The 17,444-nt window shown below is 39.3% G+C and overlaps 1 protein-coding gene across 1 annotated transcript in view; it reads left to right on the top strand.

The window, feature by feature from the left end:
* The window catches only part of FAT1 (FAT atypical cadherin 1), a 107,838-nt gene that overhangs the window by 75,329 nt on the left and 15,065 nt on the right, over positions 1-17,444 (top strand). The window contains exons 9-18 of the mRNA XM_069493664.1: positions 39-4,106; positions 4,661-4,857; positions 7,498-7,651; positions 8,452-8,685; positions 9,751-10,140; positions 11,452-11,666; positions 11,920-12,057; positions 14,904-15,047; positions 15,581-15,778; positions 16,546-17,347. Of these exons, the coding sequence (XP_069349765.1) occupies positions 39-4,106; positions 4,661-4,857; positions 7,498-7,651; positions 8,452-8,685; positions 9,751-10,140; positions 11,452-11,666; positions 11,920-12,057; positions 14,904-15,047; positions 15,581-15,778; positions 16,546-17,347 (6,540 nt within the window). The remainder of the gene's footprint in view (positions 1-38; positions 4,107-4,660; positions 4,858-7,497; positions 7,652-8,451; positions 8,686-9,750; positions 10,141-11,451; positions 11,667-11,919; positions 12,058-14,903; positions 15,048-15,580; positions 15,779-16,545; positions 17,348-17,444) is intronic.

Here is a 17,444-nt window from a genome sequence, read left to right as displayed (position 1 = left end):
TGTATTTTTCTCTAACATATTTTTTTCTCTCCTTCCAGGAAATATTGGAAATTCTTTTATAATTGATCCCATCTTGGGCTCTATAAAAACTGCCAAAGAATTAGACCGAAGTAACCAAGTGGAATATGATTTAATGGTAAAAGCTACAGATAAAGGCAATCCACCAATGAGTGAAATAACTTCTGTGCATATCTTTGTCACAATTGCTGACAATGCCTCTCCTAAGTTCACGTCAAAAGAATATTCTGTTGAAATTAGTGAAACTGTCAGCATTGGGAGTTTTGTCGGAATGGTCACAGCCCATAGTCAATCATCTGTGGTGTATGAAATAAAAGATGGAAATATAGGTGATGCTTTTGATATTAATCCACATTCTGGAAGTATCATCACTCAAAAAGCCCTGGATTTTGAAACTTTGCCCGTTTATACGTTGATAATACAAGGAACTAACATGGCTGGTTTGTCCACTAATACAACTGTTGTAGTGCATCTGCAGGATGAGAATGACAACTTGCCAATTTTTATGCAGGCAGAATATACAGGACTCATTAGCGAATCAGCTTCAATTAACAGTGTGGTCCTAACAGACAAGAACATCCCGCTAGTGATTCGAGCAACTGATGCTGATAAAGAATCAAATGCTTTGCTTGTTTATCACATTGTTGAACCATCTGTACACAAATATTTTGCTATTGATTCTAGCACTGGTGCTATTCATACAGTCCTGAGTCTGGACTATGAAGAAACAAGTATTTTTCACTTTACTGTACAAGTGCATGACATGGGAACTCCACGTTTATTTGCTGAATATGCAGCGAATGTGACTGTACATGTCATTGACATCAATGACTGCCCTCCCGTGTTCTCCAAGTCAGTATATGAAGCGTCTCTTTTGTTGCCATCATACAAAGGAGTAAAGGTCATCACAGTAAATGCTACAGATGCTGATTCAAGCACATTCTCACAGTTAATATACTCCATCACTGAAGGCAACATTGGGGAAAAGTTTTTTATGGACTACAAGACTGGTACTATAACTGTACAAAACACAACTCAGTTAAGAAGCCGCTACGAGTTAACCATTAGAGCTTCTGATGGCAGGTTTGCCAGCTTTACCTCTGTGAAAATTAATGTGAAAGAAAGCAAAGAAAGTCAGCTAAAGTTTACGCAAGATTCCTACTCTGCAGTAGTGAAGGAGAATTCCACTGAAGCCAAAACATTAGCTGTCATTACTGCTATTGGGAATCCAATCAATGAGCCCTTGTTTTATCACATCCTCAACCCAGATCGCAGATTTAAAATAAGCCGCACTTCAGGAGTGCTGTCCACCACTGGTATTCCGTTTGATCGCGAACAGCAGGAGTCCTTCAATGTGGTTGTGGAAGTGACAGAAGAAAATAAGCCTTCAGCGGTAGCCCACGTTGTTGTGAAGGTCACTGTAGAAGACCAAAATGACAATGCACCAGTGTTTGTCAACCTTCCCTACTATGCTGTTGTTAAAGTGGATACTGAGGTGGGCCATGTCATTCGCTACGTTACTGCTGTGGACAGAGATAGTGGCAGAAACGGGGAAGTGCATTACTACCTTAAGGAACATCACGAACACTTTCAAATTGGACCTTCGGGTGAAATTTCACTGAAAAAGCAATTCGAACTTGACACCTTAAATAAAGAATATCTCATTACAGTGGTTGCAAAAGATGGAGGAAACCCAGCCTTTTCAGCTGAAGTTATTGTTCCAATCACTGTTATGAACAAAGCCATGCCTGTGTTTGAAAAGCCTTTCTACAGTGCAGAGATTGCGGAGAACATCCAGATGCACAGCCCAGTTGTCCATGTGCAAGCCAACAGCCCAGAAGGGTTGAAAGTGTTCTACAGCATCACAGATGGAGATCCCTTTAACCAGTTTACCATTAACTTCAATACTGGAGTGATAAATGTCGTAGCTCCTCTGGATTTTGAGTCCCACCCAGCATATAAGCTGAGCATACGAGCAACTGACTCCTTGACAGGGGCTCATGCTGAAGTATTTGTGGACATTGTAGTGGAAGACATCAACGATAACCCTCCTGTGTTTGTCCAGCAGTCCTATGCAGCCACCCTGTCTGAGGCATCTGTAATTGGAACATCTGTCGTTCAAGTGAGAGCAACAGATTCTGATTCAGAACCAAATAGAGGGATTTCTTACCAGCTGTTTGGGAATCATAGCAAGAGTCATGATCATTTTCACATAGATAGCAGCACTGGTCTCATTTCACTAGTCAGAACCTTGGATTATGAGCAGTTCCAGCAGCACAAGATTTTCGTAAGAGCTGTTGATGGTGGTATGCCCCCACTGAGCAGCAGTGTGGTTGTCACAGTGGATGTCACTGACCTCAATGATAATCCACCACTGTTTGACCAACAGATTTATGAAGCCAAAATCAGCGAGCATGCCACTCATGGGCATTTTGTGACCTGTGTCAAAGCCTATGATGCAGACAGTTCAGACATAGACAAGTTGGAATATTCCATTCTGTCTGGCAACGATCATAAAAATTTTGTCATTGACAGTGAAACGGGGATTATCACACTCTCAAACCTGCGCCGGCACACCTTGAAGCCATTTTACAGCCTTAACATTTCTGTTTCTGATGGAGTTTTTAGAAGTTCAGCTCAGGTTCATGTAACTGTAATTGGAGGCAATTTGCACAGTCCTGTTTTTCTTCAGAATGAATATGAAGTGGAACTAGCTGAAAATGCTCCCTTACATACCCTGGTGATTGAGGTTAAAGCAACTGATGGGGATTCTGGTATTTACGGTCAAATTTCTTACCATATTGTAAACGACTTTGCCAAAGACAGATTTTACACAAATGAGAGAGGACAGATATTTACTTTGGAAAAACTTGATCGAGAAACACCAGCAGAGAAAGTAATCCCAGTTCGTTTAATGGCCAAAGATGCTGGAGGAAAAGTTGCTTTCTGCACCATTAATGTCATCCTCACAGATGACAATGATAATGCACCACAGTTTCGAGCAACCAAGTATGAAGTGAACATCGGATCCAGTGCAACCAAAGGTACATCAGTCATCAAAGTTCTTGCAAGTGATGCCGATGAGGGATCCAATGCTGATGTCACCTATGCCATTGAAGCAGACTCTGAAAGTGTTAAAGAGAATCTGGAAATCAACAAACTGTCTGGCGTAATTACTACAAAGGAAAGCCTAATTGGCTTAGAAAATGAGTTCTTCACTTTCTTTGTTAGAGCTGTAGATAATGGGTCTCCACCAAAAGAATCTGTTGTTCCTGTCTATGTTAAAATTCTTCCACCAGAAATGCGGCTTCCAAAATTTTCAGAACCTTTTTATACCTATACAGTTTCAGAAGACATGCCTATTGGAACAGAAATAGATGTCATCCGAGCAGAACATAGCGGGACTGTTCTTTACAGCCTGATCAAAGGGAATACTCCCGAAAGTAACAGGGATGAGGCCTTTGTGATTGACAGACAGAGCGGGAGACTGAAACTGGAGAAGAGCCTGGATCATGAGACAACTAAGTGGTATCAGTTTTCCATACTTGCCAGGTGCACTCGTGATGACTATGAGGTGGTAGCTTCTGTAGATGTTAGCATCCAAGTGAAAGATGCAAATGATAACAGCCCAGTCTTAGAGTCTAGTCCCTATGAGGCATTTATTGTTGAAAATCTGCCAGGGGGAAGTAGAGTCATCCAGATCAGGGCGTCTGATCTGGACTCAGGAACCAATGGCCAAGTGAAGTATAGCCTGGATCAGTCACAAAGTGTAGAAGTCATCGAGTCTTTTGCCATTAACATGGAAACAGGCTGGATTACAACCCTAAAGGAACTTGACCATGAAAAGAGAGACAGTTACCAGATTAAAGTGGTTGCATCAGACCACGGAGAGAAGGTTCAGCTCTCCTCCACAGCCATCGTGGACGTGACCGTCACTGACGTCAACGATAGCCCGCCACGATTCACAGCGGAGATCTATAAAGGGACCGTGAGTGAAGACGACCCCCCAGGGGGTGTAATTGCCATCTTAAGCACCACAGATGCTGATTCTGAAGAGATTAACAGACAGGTCACATATTTCATAACAGGTAAAAAAAATTCAAACTAAATGGTTTAATTTAAAATCAAATTCTTTTAGAAGTATAAATTCTGAGATAAGTATTTTATGAAAATTGGGAGTTAAAGGGATGATTTTAGTTAAGAATATCTAAAATTAGTAGAAATAACATCTGTTAAGCTACATTTCAAGTTTGTTACGGGAGCAAAGCTAATAATAATTGTTTCATTAGGCTGTTTTTTATTTTTGTGACTCATTCTACGGAACTTTATACTCACTGTAAAATAAATATACTTTTTTCTAATTAAAAAGAAATAACTATAGTGTTAATGTAGGCTAAATTATTAATTTAGCAGTCTTTATATTTTATTTGGCTTAATGCTATGTTCATACATTTTAATGCTGCTTTGATTTGTTTTATAAATAGGAAAGCTAATATATACCAAATTTGAATTATTTTTTAAATGCTTAATTCTTCTAAACCATAACATCATATATCTTCTGTACTGTTTAGTTTTGCTGTTAACTTATTTTTCTCCTTCTTCCAACAAATTTGACTTTGATCTTCCTCCATGGACATAATAGGAGGGGATGCTTTGGGACAGTTTGCTGTTGAAAATATACAGAATGAATGGAAAGTCTATGTGAAGAAACCTCTGGACAGGGAAAAAAAGGACAATTATCTTCTGACAATCACAGCAACTGATGGTACCTTCTCATCAAAAGCTATAGTTGAAGTGAAAGTTCTTGATGCAAATGATAACAGTCCGGTTTGTGAAAAGGTAGGCTACTCTGTCCTTAAATTTGTATATTATGAATTTAAATTTCTTTCTGAATCTTTTCAGTAGGACTATCATTTGGTGCTGTGGTATAATTTAAATGTTTTATATTATTATCGCTTATTGTTTAAGGAGAGGTGAGTGTTAAATGGGACGACTCTTGGAAAAGCTTCAGAACTATTTTGGGGAATGCTAAATAGGTCAAAAACTTTGCTCTAAAGAATGCTAAGTTATGGACAGGATCATAATTGTGTCCAGCCCTAAAAATGCTCTGTAAACTTTTCATGAAGGGATTCTTTTAATTTGGGGATACAGTTATTTTGGGGGAAATATCTGGTCCGCCATTCTTTAGACAAAGCTCTGATTTGCTTTAAGAGACCATTTTGGAGGCGCTTGCTCTTCTGCATAGAAGAGAACCAGAGGAGATCAACAGGGCTCCTGCTCCTGTGGAGCCTGGCATTTAATGAGGGAGCAAATGTAGACTAGGAAAGAGCCAGTTCCTTCCAAGGGTTGGATGAGGGCAGGAGACCCAAGCAGGAGTGGTCCTTGGTGCTGGAGGTTGAGGAGGGCCACTCAGAGCCAGGACTGGTGCTTGGGAGGCCGTGACTGCTTGGGGAGCAGATGGGTAGTGGCCGGGGATGTGCAGATGTGGGAGGAGTCACTTAGTGTGCCAGAGTGGGGAATGTGCATTGAAGTCATGGAAAAAAAGTTTCAGGGGAGAAAGGGTGAACTGGATTATAGAGGGCTGTGACGTTCATTGCAGGGGATTTGAACTCTCCTAAAAAAGTATGGACTCTGACTCCTGTATTTGGAAGGTAGAGATGGCATAAACCAACAGTTCCTGAAAGCAGTTTGGTGTGGAAGTACTGTGTCCATTATTGAGATAAGGAGGGATCATAGAGTACAAAGAGAGGCAGCAGGGGAATGAAAGGAGCAAAGACACAACATGGAAAACCATCTGGACGCAGCAGTGTGGCACGTGCGAGGAGTCAAGACTGGCTTTCGTGGCAAAGAGGAGCCTGGAGTGGGAGCTGGTTTTAGAGGAAGCATGTTGAGTTCCATTTCAGATCTGTTAAATTTAAAGTAATAGGACATTTAGTTGCAGGTGTTTTGGGGGCATTTAGAGATGGTGAGATTGTAGGTCTTAGAGAAGGATATGTAAACGTAGCAGTTTCTATGGATAGCTGGTAACCGAATTCATTTGAGAGGGTGCTAATAAAAAGAGATAAAGGGAGACAGATATTTATATTTACAAAGGGAGAAGGGGAAAGGAAGCAGGGCTGGAAGGAAGAGAACGGTACCAGTGCAGTGCCATCCTGAGAAGGCAGGATGGTGGGCAGAGGGGTGACGTAGCCAAGAAAGACGGCTGGGATGTGAAACAGACCGTTTGGATCCTGTGCCCAGCGTGGAGGTGGCAGTCTCAGTAGCATGGTGTGGTGGACGCCTGACTGCAGAGTAGAGTGTGCGTTGGTGAAGAAATAGATTTGGCCAGGGAAGAAGGTTGAGAGAGAAGGAAGGAAGAAGAGGGTGATAGGTTAAGAGAAGGCTGCATAGAGGGGAACATGATTTTGAAGAGGAACAGAGGAGTTGGAGGGCGCGGCAGATGCAGTGAGCAGTCAGACCGGGTTATGGCTGTGGAGAGTAACAGCTGTTCTCAGGGAAATACCTGATATTTAAAATTCATTCATGAGAGGAAGTAGAATTTCTGAAGGAGAAAGAGTTAATTCCAATCTTCATTTGTACTTTTTGTTTATTATATTTTGGGGGAAGGGTATAATATATATATATATCCCCCCTTATAGAAACTAAATGTTTATATTTTGTTGTGTTTCTTTTTGGCACTTTCATTTTATTTGGTTGTGATACCGTGTCATCTTCAGGAGTAAATTAGGACAGTAGATCCTCTGAATTCATCAGTATTGCAAAATATCTTACTTCTTGAGTCAAAATACAGCAATATAAATTCACCTATAATTGAGCGCATATTAAGAAAATAAATTCAACAAAATCATAATCTGCTTCTCTTATGTTTTCATTTATGGCATGGAGTTCTAAATAATTGTAAGTGGAAACAGCTGATCATCGTGTTTGAGACTTAGCGCAGCTGTGAAGAGAGAGGGATCGCGATGGAGCAGAGTACCAGCAGGGCCTGAGCCTTGTGTCCCCTCTGCGGCCATCGGGAATCTGTGTTTTCCCCCATAACACTAAGATCACTTCTCTCCCAGCTGCAAGTATTTGGTTATGTGTTGCGAGCACTTGCAAACTGAGTTCCTGTATTTGGAAATAAATAGGTATGATGTAGTAGGTATTTATTCTCTCCAGTTTTTAGGTAAATATGGATTCCTACTTAATTTTCTCATAAGAATTAAAACTATGAAACTAACTCAATAATATATAATATTGTATATTCTGTAGATTAAATGTCAGGTCAGACTCAGGGATGTAGAGTTGGTGACTATTCCATGGCTCCTTCTTGTTTTACATGTGTTTTATGAGAAAAAAAAATTTTTTTGGATTTTAACTTTAGTCATTTCCCATGCTTTCTGTGGCCAAAGATAAATGATTTCTTTCCTGTTATTCTCTTGGCAGTCATTCTGACTTTTCATGTTTTTTTGCTAACAATATTGTTTAAAATCTTTGTAGACGTTATATTCAGACACCATTCCTGAAGACGCCCTTCCTGGGAAATTGATCATGCAGATCTCCGCTACAGATGCAGACATCCGATCCAACGCTGAAATTACTTACACATTATTTGGTTCAGGTGCAGAAAAATTCAAACTAAACCCAGACACAGGTAATGATGGAGTTGGGGACAAAATTAATTATGTATTCCAACCAGATCATATATTTGAATAATTTTAGATCACACACGAAATTTGAAATTACATTTTATCCTTTTTAAATTTATGCTGATGCAGTGAAATTGACATCATTTAGAAATCTAAACAGTAATTCAGTTGTAAAATTTGGGACAATATAAAAAGCTTAACAGCAAAAATATTACCTACTTGAACCAAGGATTTAAAAACTGTTTATACAACTTGTTTTTTAAAAAAGACTCAGAAGTTAGAGTATATCTCAAACTTTCTGCCTTATCCATTTTTTATAGCATGTTTTCTTGAATTTATGATCATAAATTTATAATTTAGCATTTTCATACTTAAAATGATTCATGCTATTTCATTAATTTTTAAAGAGTTGTTTTCTTCTTTTAATTTGTATTTTGTTAAAATTGAAATCAAGTAATGGTTTTCATTTAAGCTTTTTAACTACCCCCAACTAATCGTGAACATAGTAATATAATTTTTAAGTCAACTTAAAAATTGTTTTAATTTGTTAAATTAGGTAACTGTTTTATTTTGCAACAGTATAAATAATCTAAAAGGGCCTGGTCTCTCTGAATGGAAGAGCTAGCACCTGGCAGGATTTGAAAACCTGGAACTCACTGTGTGCATGCAGCTGTTGAGTCTGTCATTGATGAAAATTGTTCTCCAGGGGAAGGCCGTTACTCAGATTTTGTAATTGTAAGAGGAAAGCTGCTCCATTGGAGTTCACATCGTAAACTTCTAGTGAGTCCATTTTTGTCTGTTTTAGGTGAACTGAAAACATTGGCCCCCCTTGACCGTGAGCAGCAAGCAGTGTATAATCTTCTAGTCAAGGCCACAGATGGCGGGGGCAGATTCTGTCAAGCCAGCGTCGTGCTCACGTTAGAAGACGTGAATGATAATGCACCCGAATTCTCTGCTGACCCTTACACCATTACCGTGTTTGAGAACACAGAGCCGGGAACACTGCTGACACGAGTGCAGGCCACCGACGCCGATGCAGGTATCCTCCAGAAGATGCTTCTGCCTTCAGACTACTCACTGAGATCTCAGGAGCCTCCGTTTTAAAACACATCCCAAATTCAGCCTGTTTAACTCACCTTACCTCGTGCGTGTTGAATAGCCCATCTTTGTCGTGGAATGAAGTCTTTAGAATAATTAATTCATTGTTAATGAATATTTAAAGTCCCAAAATCCTGACCAGTGAACCCACTGCTGTAAGGTGTCTGGTGTCACTAAAATTTGGGTTAGTGACTCTATTAACTGCTCTTCAGATCTCATTGAATTAATTGGTGAAGTGTTATTTTGTGGTTAAACTATTAGTGACATAGAGAGGTTTTCGGCATCATTGAAACATAACAGAAGCAAGTGTTGTTACAGATTTACAAATCTCTCAAAATGTTTTATGGAGAAAATTGGATTATAGGATGTATATGCATAGCATTTGAATAGCATAGAATAAATATTCAGTCATATTGCAGGTTAAGTATCCTTTATTCAAAATGCTTGGGACTAGAAATGTTTTAGACTTTAGGTATTTTTTTGGATTTTAGAATATTTGCACTGTACTTACCAATTGAGCATCCCAAATCCAAAATGCTCCAACAGGCATTTCCTTTGAGCATCATATTGATACCCAAAAAGATTTGGATTTTGGAACATTTCAGATTTTGGGTTTTCAGACAAGGTATACTCAACCTGCAATACTGAAGAACTAGAAGAATAGCAAAGATGTTACTTTCCGAATAATTCTTTGTCACTGAAGCTAAATAATAAGTAGATAACATTTTTAAAGATCTACTGGACACTATAGCGTAGGCTCCTGTATAAAATAGTTCAAAAAGCCAGATACCTATGAAATTATATATGTATATATCTATATATATGTTTGTTTTAAGTCAGTAAATTGTTAATCCAAAAAGTTTGCTTTTCAAGATCATAATCATAAGAATTTTTAAAGAATGTGTATTAACATTTTCTTTTTTATATACACTATATTTTTTTTTTAAAAAAATAAGTTTAAATTTCTTGCTATAAAGCCTTCTGACATGATTTCATGTCTTGACAGGATTGAATCGAAAGATTTCCTACTCACTGCTGAACTCTGCTGATGGGCAGTTCTCCATTAATGAATTATCTGGTATTATTCAATTAGAAAAGCCTTTGGATAGAGAACTCCAAGCAGTATATACCCTTACTTTGAAAGCTGTAGATCAAGGCTTGCCAAGGAGGTTGACAGCTACTGGCAGTGTTATTGTGTCAGTTTTGGACATAAATGACAACCCCCCTGTGTTTGAATACCGTGAGTATGGTGCCACAGTGTCTGAGGACATTCTTATTGGAACAGAAGTTCTTCAAGTGTATGCAGCAAGTCGGGATATTGAAGCAAATGCAGAAATCACCTACTCAATAATAAGTGGAAATGAACATGGAAAATTCAGCATAGATTCTAAAACAGGTAACCTACCATGTGTATGAGAAGAAGCCCTTTATTCCACCAAAAAGGCTAAAAGATTTGCTTGTCACTTTACCTTATTCTAAGTGACAGGCCACATACTGTCAGTAGTGTTCTAAAAAGATAAATCTTAAGTTTTCTTTTAGTTGTTGTTTAAACTGGGATTGAAAGTGGTTTAGAAGACTTCAGACTGTAGTTCTACTTAATAAAATACATTTCTGGCATATCTGTTATAAACTCTGAGCAAATTAACTTATTAAAGCATCACATTCTAATAGTTTAATCATGGTATAAGGTGTACCAAGTTAGTAAAGATAAGAATGAATAATAGTAGAGGACCTTGTGTAATTACTCCTTTTATTTCTCATATCAAACTCATGGGAAGTAACTTCTTAAGTAAAACAGTAGTTTCAACCTCTTTGATCTTAGTTTCTATAGTGGCCATCTGATAATTCGTTAAATTGACTTTGTTATCATGCAGTTATTTATAACAGTTGAAAGTACTTTGAATCACACTTGAAAGACTGCCAAAAAGGTCAAAAGTCTTGGGAACTATTGACTCTTACTGCATAAATACTTTCATAATCTTGCTAACCTGTGGTCTAAATTAGCTATAAGTCTTAGAACATTGTAAAAAGGTGCTCCATTCAAACTGTTTAATTCTATGTGACTATTTTAGATAAAGAATAGCTGTGTGATGATGCTATTTTAAAACATTTTTAATATGTGTCATAAAATTATTTGTAGGGCTTTTTTATCCCATTCTCTTTTTAAATAGGATAGGCTGTAACGAAGTGAAAAGATGTTCAAGGAATTATTAAGTCAAAAGGGATTTTTTTTTAAACATGAAGATGTAAATAGAGGGTTATTCTAGAGATTAAATAAAAGGATGTACATCTCTATTTTTAAAAACTATGAGAAGGGAAAGAAAATTAAAAGGCACAGAACAAAATTTTTGTGTTTTTATTTTATTTATTAAACTAGAATGAAGTTTGTAGGGAACTGTGGTTTAGAAGAGCTGAGATAGTAATCATTTTTTAACAGAGATATAGGTAATGTCTGGGAAAGCAATTTAAATATTGTGAAGAGTATCAGGAAGATAATTAGGAGAAAGAAATAAGGATGTGGGGATGGACAAATTCCTAATTTTTAATTATTGAATTGAGAAATTAGAAAGCATACGTAAATGATGAGTAGACTTTAGAAGTGAAAACTAAATTTGTTTGAAAGTGTTACTGAACTAGTGTTCAGTCACTAGTAGGGAAAAGTGGTGGCGTTATAAACTACTGGAAATAACTTCAATTTTCTGTACAGGGGCCATATTTATCATTGAGAATCTGGATTACGAAAGCTCTCACGAATATTACCTAACTGTTGAAGCCACTGATGGAGGCACCCCTTCGCTGAGCGATGTCGCGACTGTGAACATTAACGTAACTGACATCAATGATAACACCCCCGTGTTTAGCCAGGACACCTACACGACTGTGATCAGTGAAGATGCTGTTCTTGAGCAATCTGTCATTACGGTGTGTATTTTTCCCCTTACAGTTTGCTTCTTCTGGATCTTTGTAAGAGTTTCTAGTAAAAATTGATGCAGTTTTTGCAGTGGCCTATTTGAAAATATTTTGGAGATGTTAAAATGTCTTTTGTTAGTCCAATCTATTACTGCTTTATGATAAATTATTGCATAAAACCGTCAGCTGTTAATGTGAGAAAACATGTTTAACAGATGTACGCCCCTGGCTTAGCTCCCTCCTAAACAGCAGTGCGATTTTCTAGGTTATGGCTGATGATGCTGACGGACCTTCCAACAGCCACATCCGCTACTCCATCATAGATGGCAATCGGGGAAGCCCATTTACGGTTGACCCTGTCAAGGGCGAAGTGAAGGTGACCAAACTTCTAGACCGGGAAACAGTAAGTGGAAAAGTTTGGTTTAAATTGTTTACCAAATCAATAAATAGAAGTGCTTTGTGTTCGTATCTCCTGGACATGATATGAGGTATCCAAAGGGCAGAGCCGGCCTTCTCAGGAACTGACGAGCAAGATGGCAATATTGAAAAGCAGTTACAGTGTGAAAGTTTCAAGAATATAGGAACTATGTTCCATACTAATACGAAGTTTGTGTTCAGGAAGAAATTACTGTTGGCTTTAATGTGCTGAGATACTTCATGAAGCTGGAAGCTGGGTTTTTACATAATAGCAAGGAGTTGGAAAGCCGTAGAGATCGTGAGAAGGGAATTCCCTGTGAGGAACTACGTGAACAAAGGCTTGGAGATGGAAGCCAAGAATAGACTCGGGGCCCTTTACCCAGTTGTACTGAAGTAATCATACCAAGAAGTAGAGGGAGATAGAAAGGTACTTTACAGACAGATATGGGCCACACAGAAAACCAGGATCAGAGGTTTAGACTTGATGCTGTAGGCATTAGGCTATTACTGGATATTTGTGAGCCGAGGAAGTCCAGCCAGCCCTCTGTATCCTCAAGTTCCACATCCGTAAATTCAACCAACTGTGGATCAAAAATAGTCCAAAAAAAAAGGGAAAAACAATAAAAAAAATAGCAATACAACAGTAAAAAAAATACAAATAAAAAAACACAGTGTAACAGTCATTTACATCGTATTAGGTATTATAAGTAATCTAGAGACAATTTAAAGTATATGGGAGGATGTGCCTAGATTATATGCAAATACTGTGTCATTTTATATCAGGGACTTGAGCGTCTGGATTTTGGTTGGGGTTGGGGGCGGGTCCTGGAACCGGTCCCCTGTGGGTAGTAAAGGAAGACTGTCCATTTCAAGGAGACATTTTGGAAGGTTAGCACGACAGTAGGTCTAAGTGCTCTGTTAAGAGTAGTGAGAGACCAGGGGAGGTGGGACGACTGTGATAGTTAATCAGTTGTTGGGAGAGCAGCAGTGAGAACTGAGTGAAAAAGCAAATGAGGAAACTTGGCAAAGGAAAAATTAGAATCCAGAAAGCTTAGATATGGCCCTGCATAGAAAGCAGTGTTGTCAGAGGGGACCTGATTTTCTTCAGTCTTGCTTTGACTGGGAAGTCCCATTAAAGAGAAGTCGGGAGGTCATGAGGTATAAGCTTGTAGGGGCTGGGGCGGGGGTGGTTAATGAACGTAGTTTTGGATGTGCTGGTTCTTAAAGGAAAATAGTACATTCAGTAGAATCATTCAGCCATTATTTGGAGATTTTAGTCAAATTTACAGACTCGAAAGCTGGAGATGTAGATATGATAAATAAATACCCTTGGAGAGGATCACAGTAATGACATGAGGGATTGAGGTGGATGTGAACAATGAGTAGCGGCAAGCCAGGCTGCACATCCATCTGTCCATCCACCATCTGTCCACCGATCCATCCACCCACCCATCCGTCCATCCACTCAGACTCACAGACAGGAAGGGAAGTGGAGCAGGAACTGCTTCAGAGAGGTAGTAAGAGAAATTATGGAGAAATGAAGACAGCCTTCATCTTGGGAATTAGAAGGACATTGGAGATGATAATGCAATTTCATTCAAGACCAGCCTGAGCAAGAGACCCCATCTCTACTAAAAATAGAAAAATTAGCCGGGCATGGTGGTGCACACCTATAGTCCCAGGTACTCAAGAGATTGAGGCAGGAGGATCGCTTGAGCCCAGGAGTTGGAGGTTGCTATGAGCTATGATGATGCCACTGCACTCTAGCCAGGGTGACAGAATGAGACTCTGTCTCAAAAAAAAAAAAAAGCAATTTCAGAAGAATGATGGTTCTATCTAAGATTATAGGAATTTGGAGGGATAGTGATCAGATACCAAAGTCCTAACTCTTTAATTTCTTTTCTGTCATATTATTTTTGAGTAGCGACTTTCTAAGAGTTTAGGAAGCATGACTGTTATGCCTAGTATTATACTGCTGGTCAGAATAAAATTTAGTATTTTTGACTAAAGAACCTAGATTCTTTAATATACCTCTGCCCATTGTGGGCTAGCAGAGGAGGTAGCCTATGGTGTTTCCCAAGCTAATTTGTCCTCAGAACCCTTTTTTCTTAGAGCATCTTACAGGACTAACATTGTGCAGAACATACTCTGGATTTAGCCAGTTTTCTGATTTCTTCCACCACTCAATCTAGAAGGGAGAGCTTTATAGGAAACTGCGCTGAGAAGCTATCTCGCTTTACTTAATTTCTTTTGTAGGAGGTCACAAAGATAATCTTGAGGGATTTAGACAGCTGAGTACAATCCAAGTGTGAAATTGAGGGGGAGGGTGATCTCGAGTGTCCTGAGGTGTTGGAAATGAGCATTCACGTGTGATAGACAGCTAATGTCTGTGTACTTCTGGCTGAGAGCAAGATTTGGGCCCTAAGGAAGGCTGTCTTCCATATTACCGAAGCAACAGCATTTGAGATATGTTAACTTTTTTTTTCTAATCATTTGTTATTACTTTTCTGTCTTAATTTCTAATTAGTAAGTACTACACATTAATAGAACTGCAAATTTTGAAAGATAAAATACTTTAACAAAATGAGTAAGTTTTTGAGGGGCATAAAGGAACCTAATCCCTGTTAATAACTTTTACTGTTGAGAAAATACATGTTATTTGCAGTGCACTCATTTATAAGTTAGAGAATTACGCACATGCTGGCCACAGCAGATGCTGACAGTTAATTGGGATCTGCCCTTCCAGACTGTCAGGAGGACACTTCTGATTGAAACCCTGTTCATTGGCCTCGTGAAAATGAACATGCATTTTCTCTGTCTTTCCCCGAAAAGATTTCAGGTTACACACTCACAGTTCAAGCTTCTGATAATGGCAATCCACCCCGAGTCAACACGACCACTGTGAACATTGATGTGTCTGATGTCAATGACAACGCTCCAGCCTTCTCCCAGGGGAACTACAGCGTCATTATCCAGGTACATCTGTACTGCCTGTGTTGCCGCAGGACTCAAGGAATCCTTTTGAAATGAGCTTTCTTTGGCCTCAGTTGTGGGTTTGAAATATCTTTCCTTTCCAAAGACTTCTTTGTAGAAAAATGGGAAAAATAAAGTTAGAGGAGTCTCTATCAATATTAAAAGAAGAGCATTTTCAAGATGCAACCAAGCTTTTATCTCTCCTTTTGAGATAGTCTCAGTTCTGGGATTAGTGAGAGCTTGTTTCTTAATCACATCTTCTGCCACCCGTTGCTTTTCCTACTTGTTGCTGCCCCCTCTTGACCTTCCTCTTCCCTCCCACTCCTCCTCCCACCCCCAGTCCTTCTCCCTCCTCTCCCTTCTCCTGCTCTTCCCCCTCCCTCTCCATCTCTCCTCTCTCTTCGTTTCAGATAAAGCAGCAATAAGGCTTGTTTTCTATATATTTTATATATTATACAAAACTCACGTGTGTCTCTTACCATATCAGTTTGGTTGTGTTGAAAGGTTTTTGTTTTGTTTGTTTTAATTCTGTGCAGGAAAACAAGCCAGTGGGCTTTAGTGTGCTGCAGCTGGTCGTGACAGACAAGGATTCTTCTCACAATGGCCCACCCTTCTTCTTCACTATCGTGAGTGGGAATGACGACAAAGCATTTGACGTTGACCAGCAAGGAGTCCTGCTGACGTCAGCTGCCATAAAGAGGAAAGTGAAAGATCATTACTTGCTGCATGTTAAGGTATTAAAGTCTTTCCTCATGGTTTTATTTTATTTATTTATTTATTTATTTTTTTTTTTTTGAGACAGAGTCTCACTCTATTGCCCAGGCTAGAGTGAGTGCCGTGGCGTCAGCCTAGCTCACAGCAACCTCAAACTGCTGAGCTCAAGCGATCCTCCTGTCTCAGCCTCCCGAGTAGCTGGGACTACAGGCATGCGCCACCATGCCCAGCTAATTTTTTCTATATATATTTTTAGCTGTCCATATAATTTCTTTCTATTTTTAGTAGAGGTGGGGTCTCGCTCTTGCTCAGGCTGGTCTCGAACTCCTGAGCTCAAACGATCCGCCCACCTCGGCCTCCCAGAGTGCTAGGATTACAGGCGTGAGCCACCGCGCCCGGCCTGTTTTATTTTATATTGATAGAGAAGAGTTGTGTGGTGTGGTTACCTCCATATTTGAGCAGCTTATATTTCATGAGAAAACACAATTTATACAGTAGTGGTCTTTGGCTTTTTTGGCCTACCTCCCATTCTTATCCCACTGTACTTTGAGGGGCTAATTTATTCATTTGGTTACTTTATCAAAGACATTGATGGAGCTGAATTTCAGTATGAATTAGTTTAAGAGCTATAAAGAAGTGATTTGTCCTTTACCTTGATGTGCTTCTCTTGTGGAGAAATAGATACCTAACAGTTGGTAGTTTTTCTTAGAACTTGAATGATGTAAATGTATTTTTGTTAAGAAGTTGTAAACAATGATATAGACAAAATGATTTTTTTTTCTTGTAGGTGGCAGATAATGGAAAGCCTCAGTTGTCCTCTTTGACACACATTGACATTAGGGTTATTGAGGAAAGCATCTATCCTCCTGCGATTCTGCCCCTAGAGATTTTCATTACTGCTTTTGGAGAGGAATACTCAGGTGGTGTCATTGGGAAGATCCATGCAACTGACCAAGACGTGTATGACACTTTAACCTACAGTCTTGATCCCCAAATGGACAACCTGTTCTCTGTTTCCAGCACAGGGGGTAAGCTGATAGCACACAAAAAGCTAGATATAGGGCAGTACCTTCTCAACGTCAGTGTAACAGATGGGAAATTTACAACAGTGGCTGACATCACAGTGCATATCAGACAAATAACACAAGAGATGTTGAACCACACCATTGCTATCCGCTTTGCCAATCTCACTCCGGAAGACTTTGTTGGTGACTACTGGCGCAACTTCCAGCGAGCTTTACGGAACATCTTAGGTGTGAGGAGGAACGACATACAGATTGTTAGTTTGCAGCCCTCTGAACCTCATCCGCATCTGGATGTCTTACTTTTTGTAGAGAAATCAGGTAGTGCCCAGGTTTCAACAAAACAGCTTCTGCACAAGATCAATTCTTCCGTGGCCGATATTGAGGAAATCATTGGTGTTAGGATACTGGATGTGTTCCAGAAACTCTGTGCAGGACTGGATTGCCCCTGGAAGTTCTGTGATGAAAAGGTGTCTGTGGATGAAAATGTAATGTCAACACATAGCACGGCCAGACTGAGTTTTGTGACTCCCCGCCACCATAGAACAGCTGTGTGTCTCTGCAAAGGTAAACCACATACATATATGAAGATGGGTGTTACAGAGTATTTAATGTACAACCTTTGATGACTACACATTAAAGATCATTTTCTTGATATTTTTGT

Source organism: Eulemur rufifrons, chromosome 18 (assembly GCF_041146395.1).
Source record: "Eulemur rufifrons isolate Redbay chromosome 18, OSU_ERuf_1, whole genome shotgun sequence".
Classification (NCBI taxonomy): domain Eukaryota; kingdom Metazoa; phylum Chordata; class Mammalia; order Primates; family Lemuridae; genus Eulemur; species Eulemur rufifrons.
The sequence above is the reverse complement of the archived record's forward strand: the minus strand, read 5'-3'. Positions and strand labels throughout refer to the sequence as shown.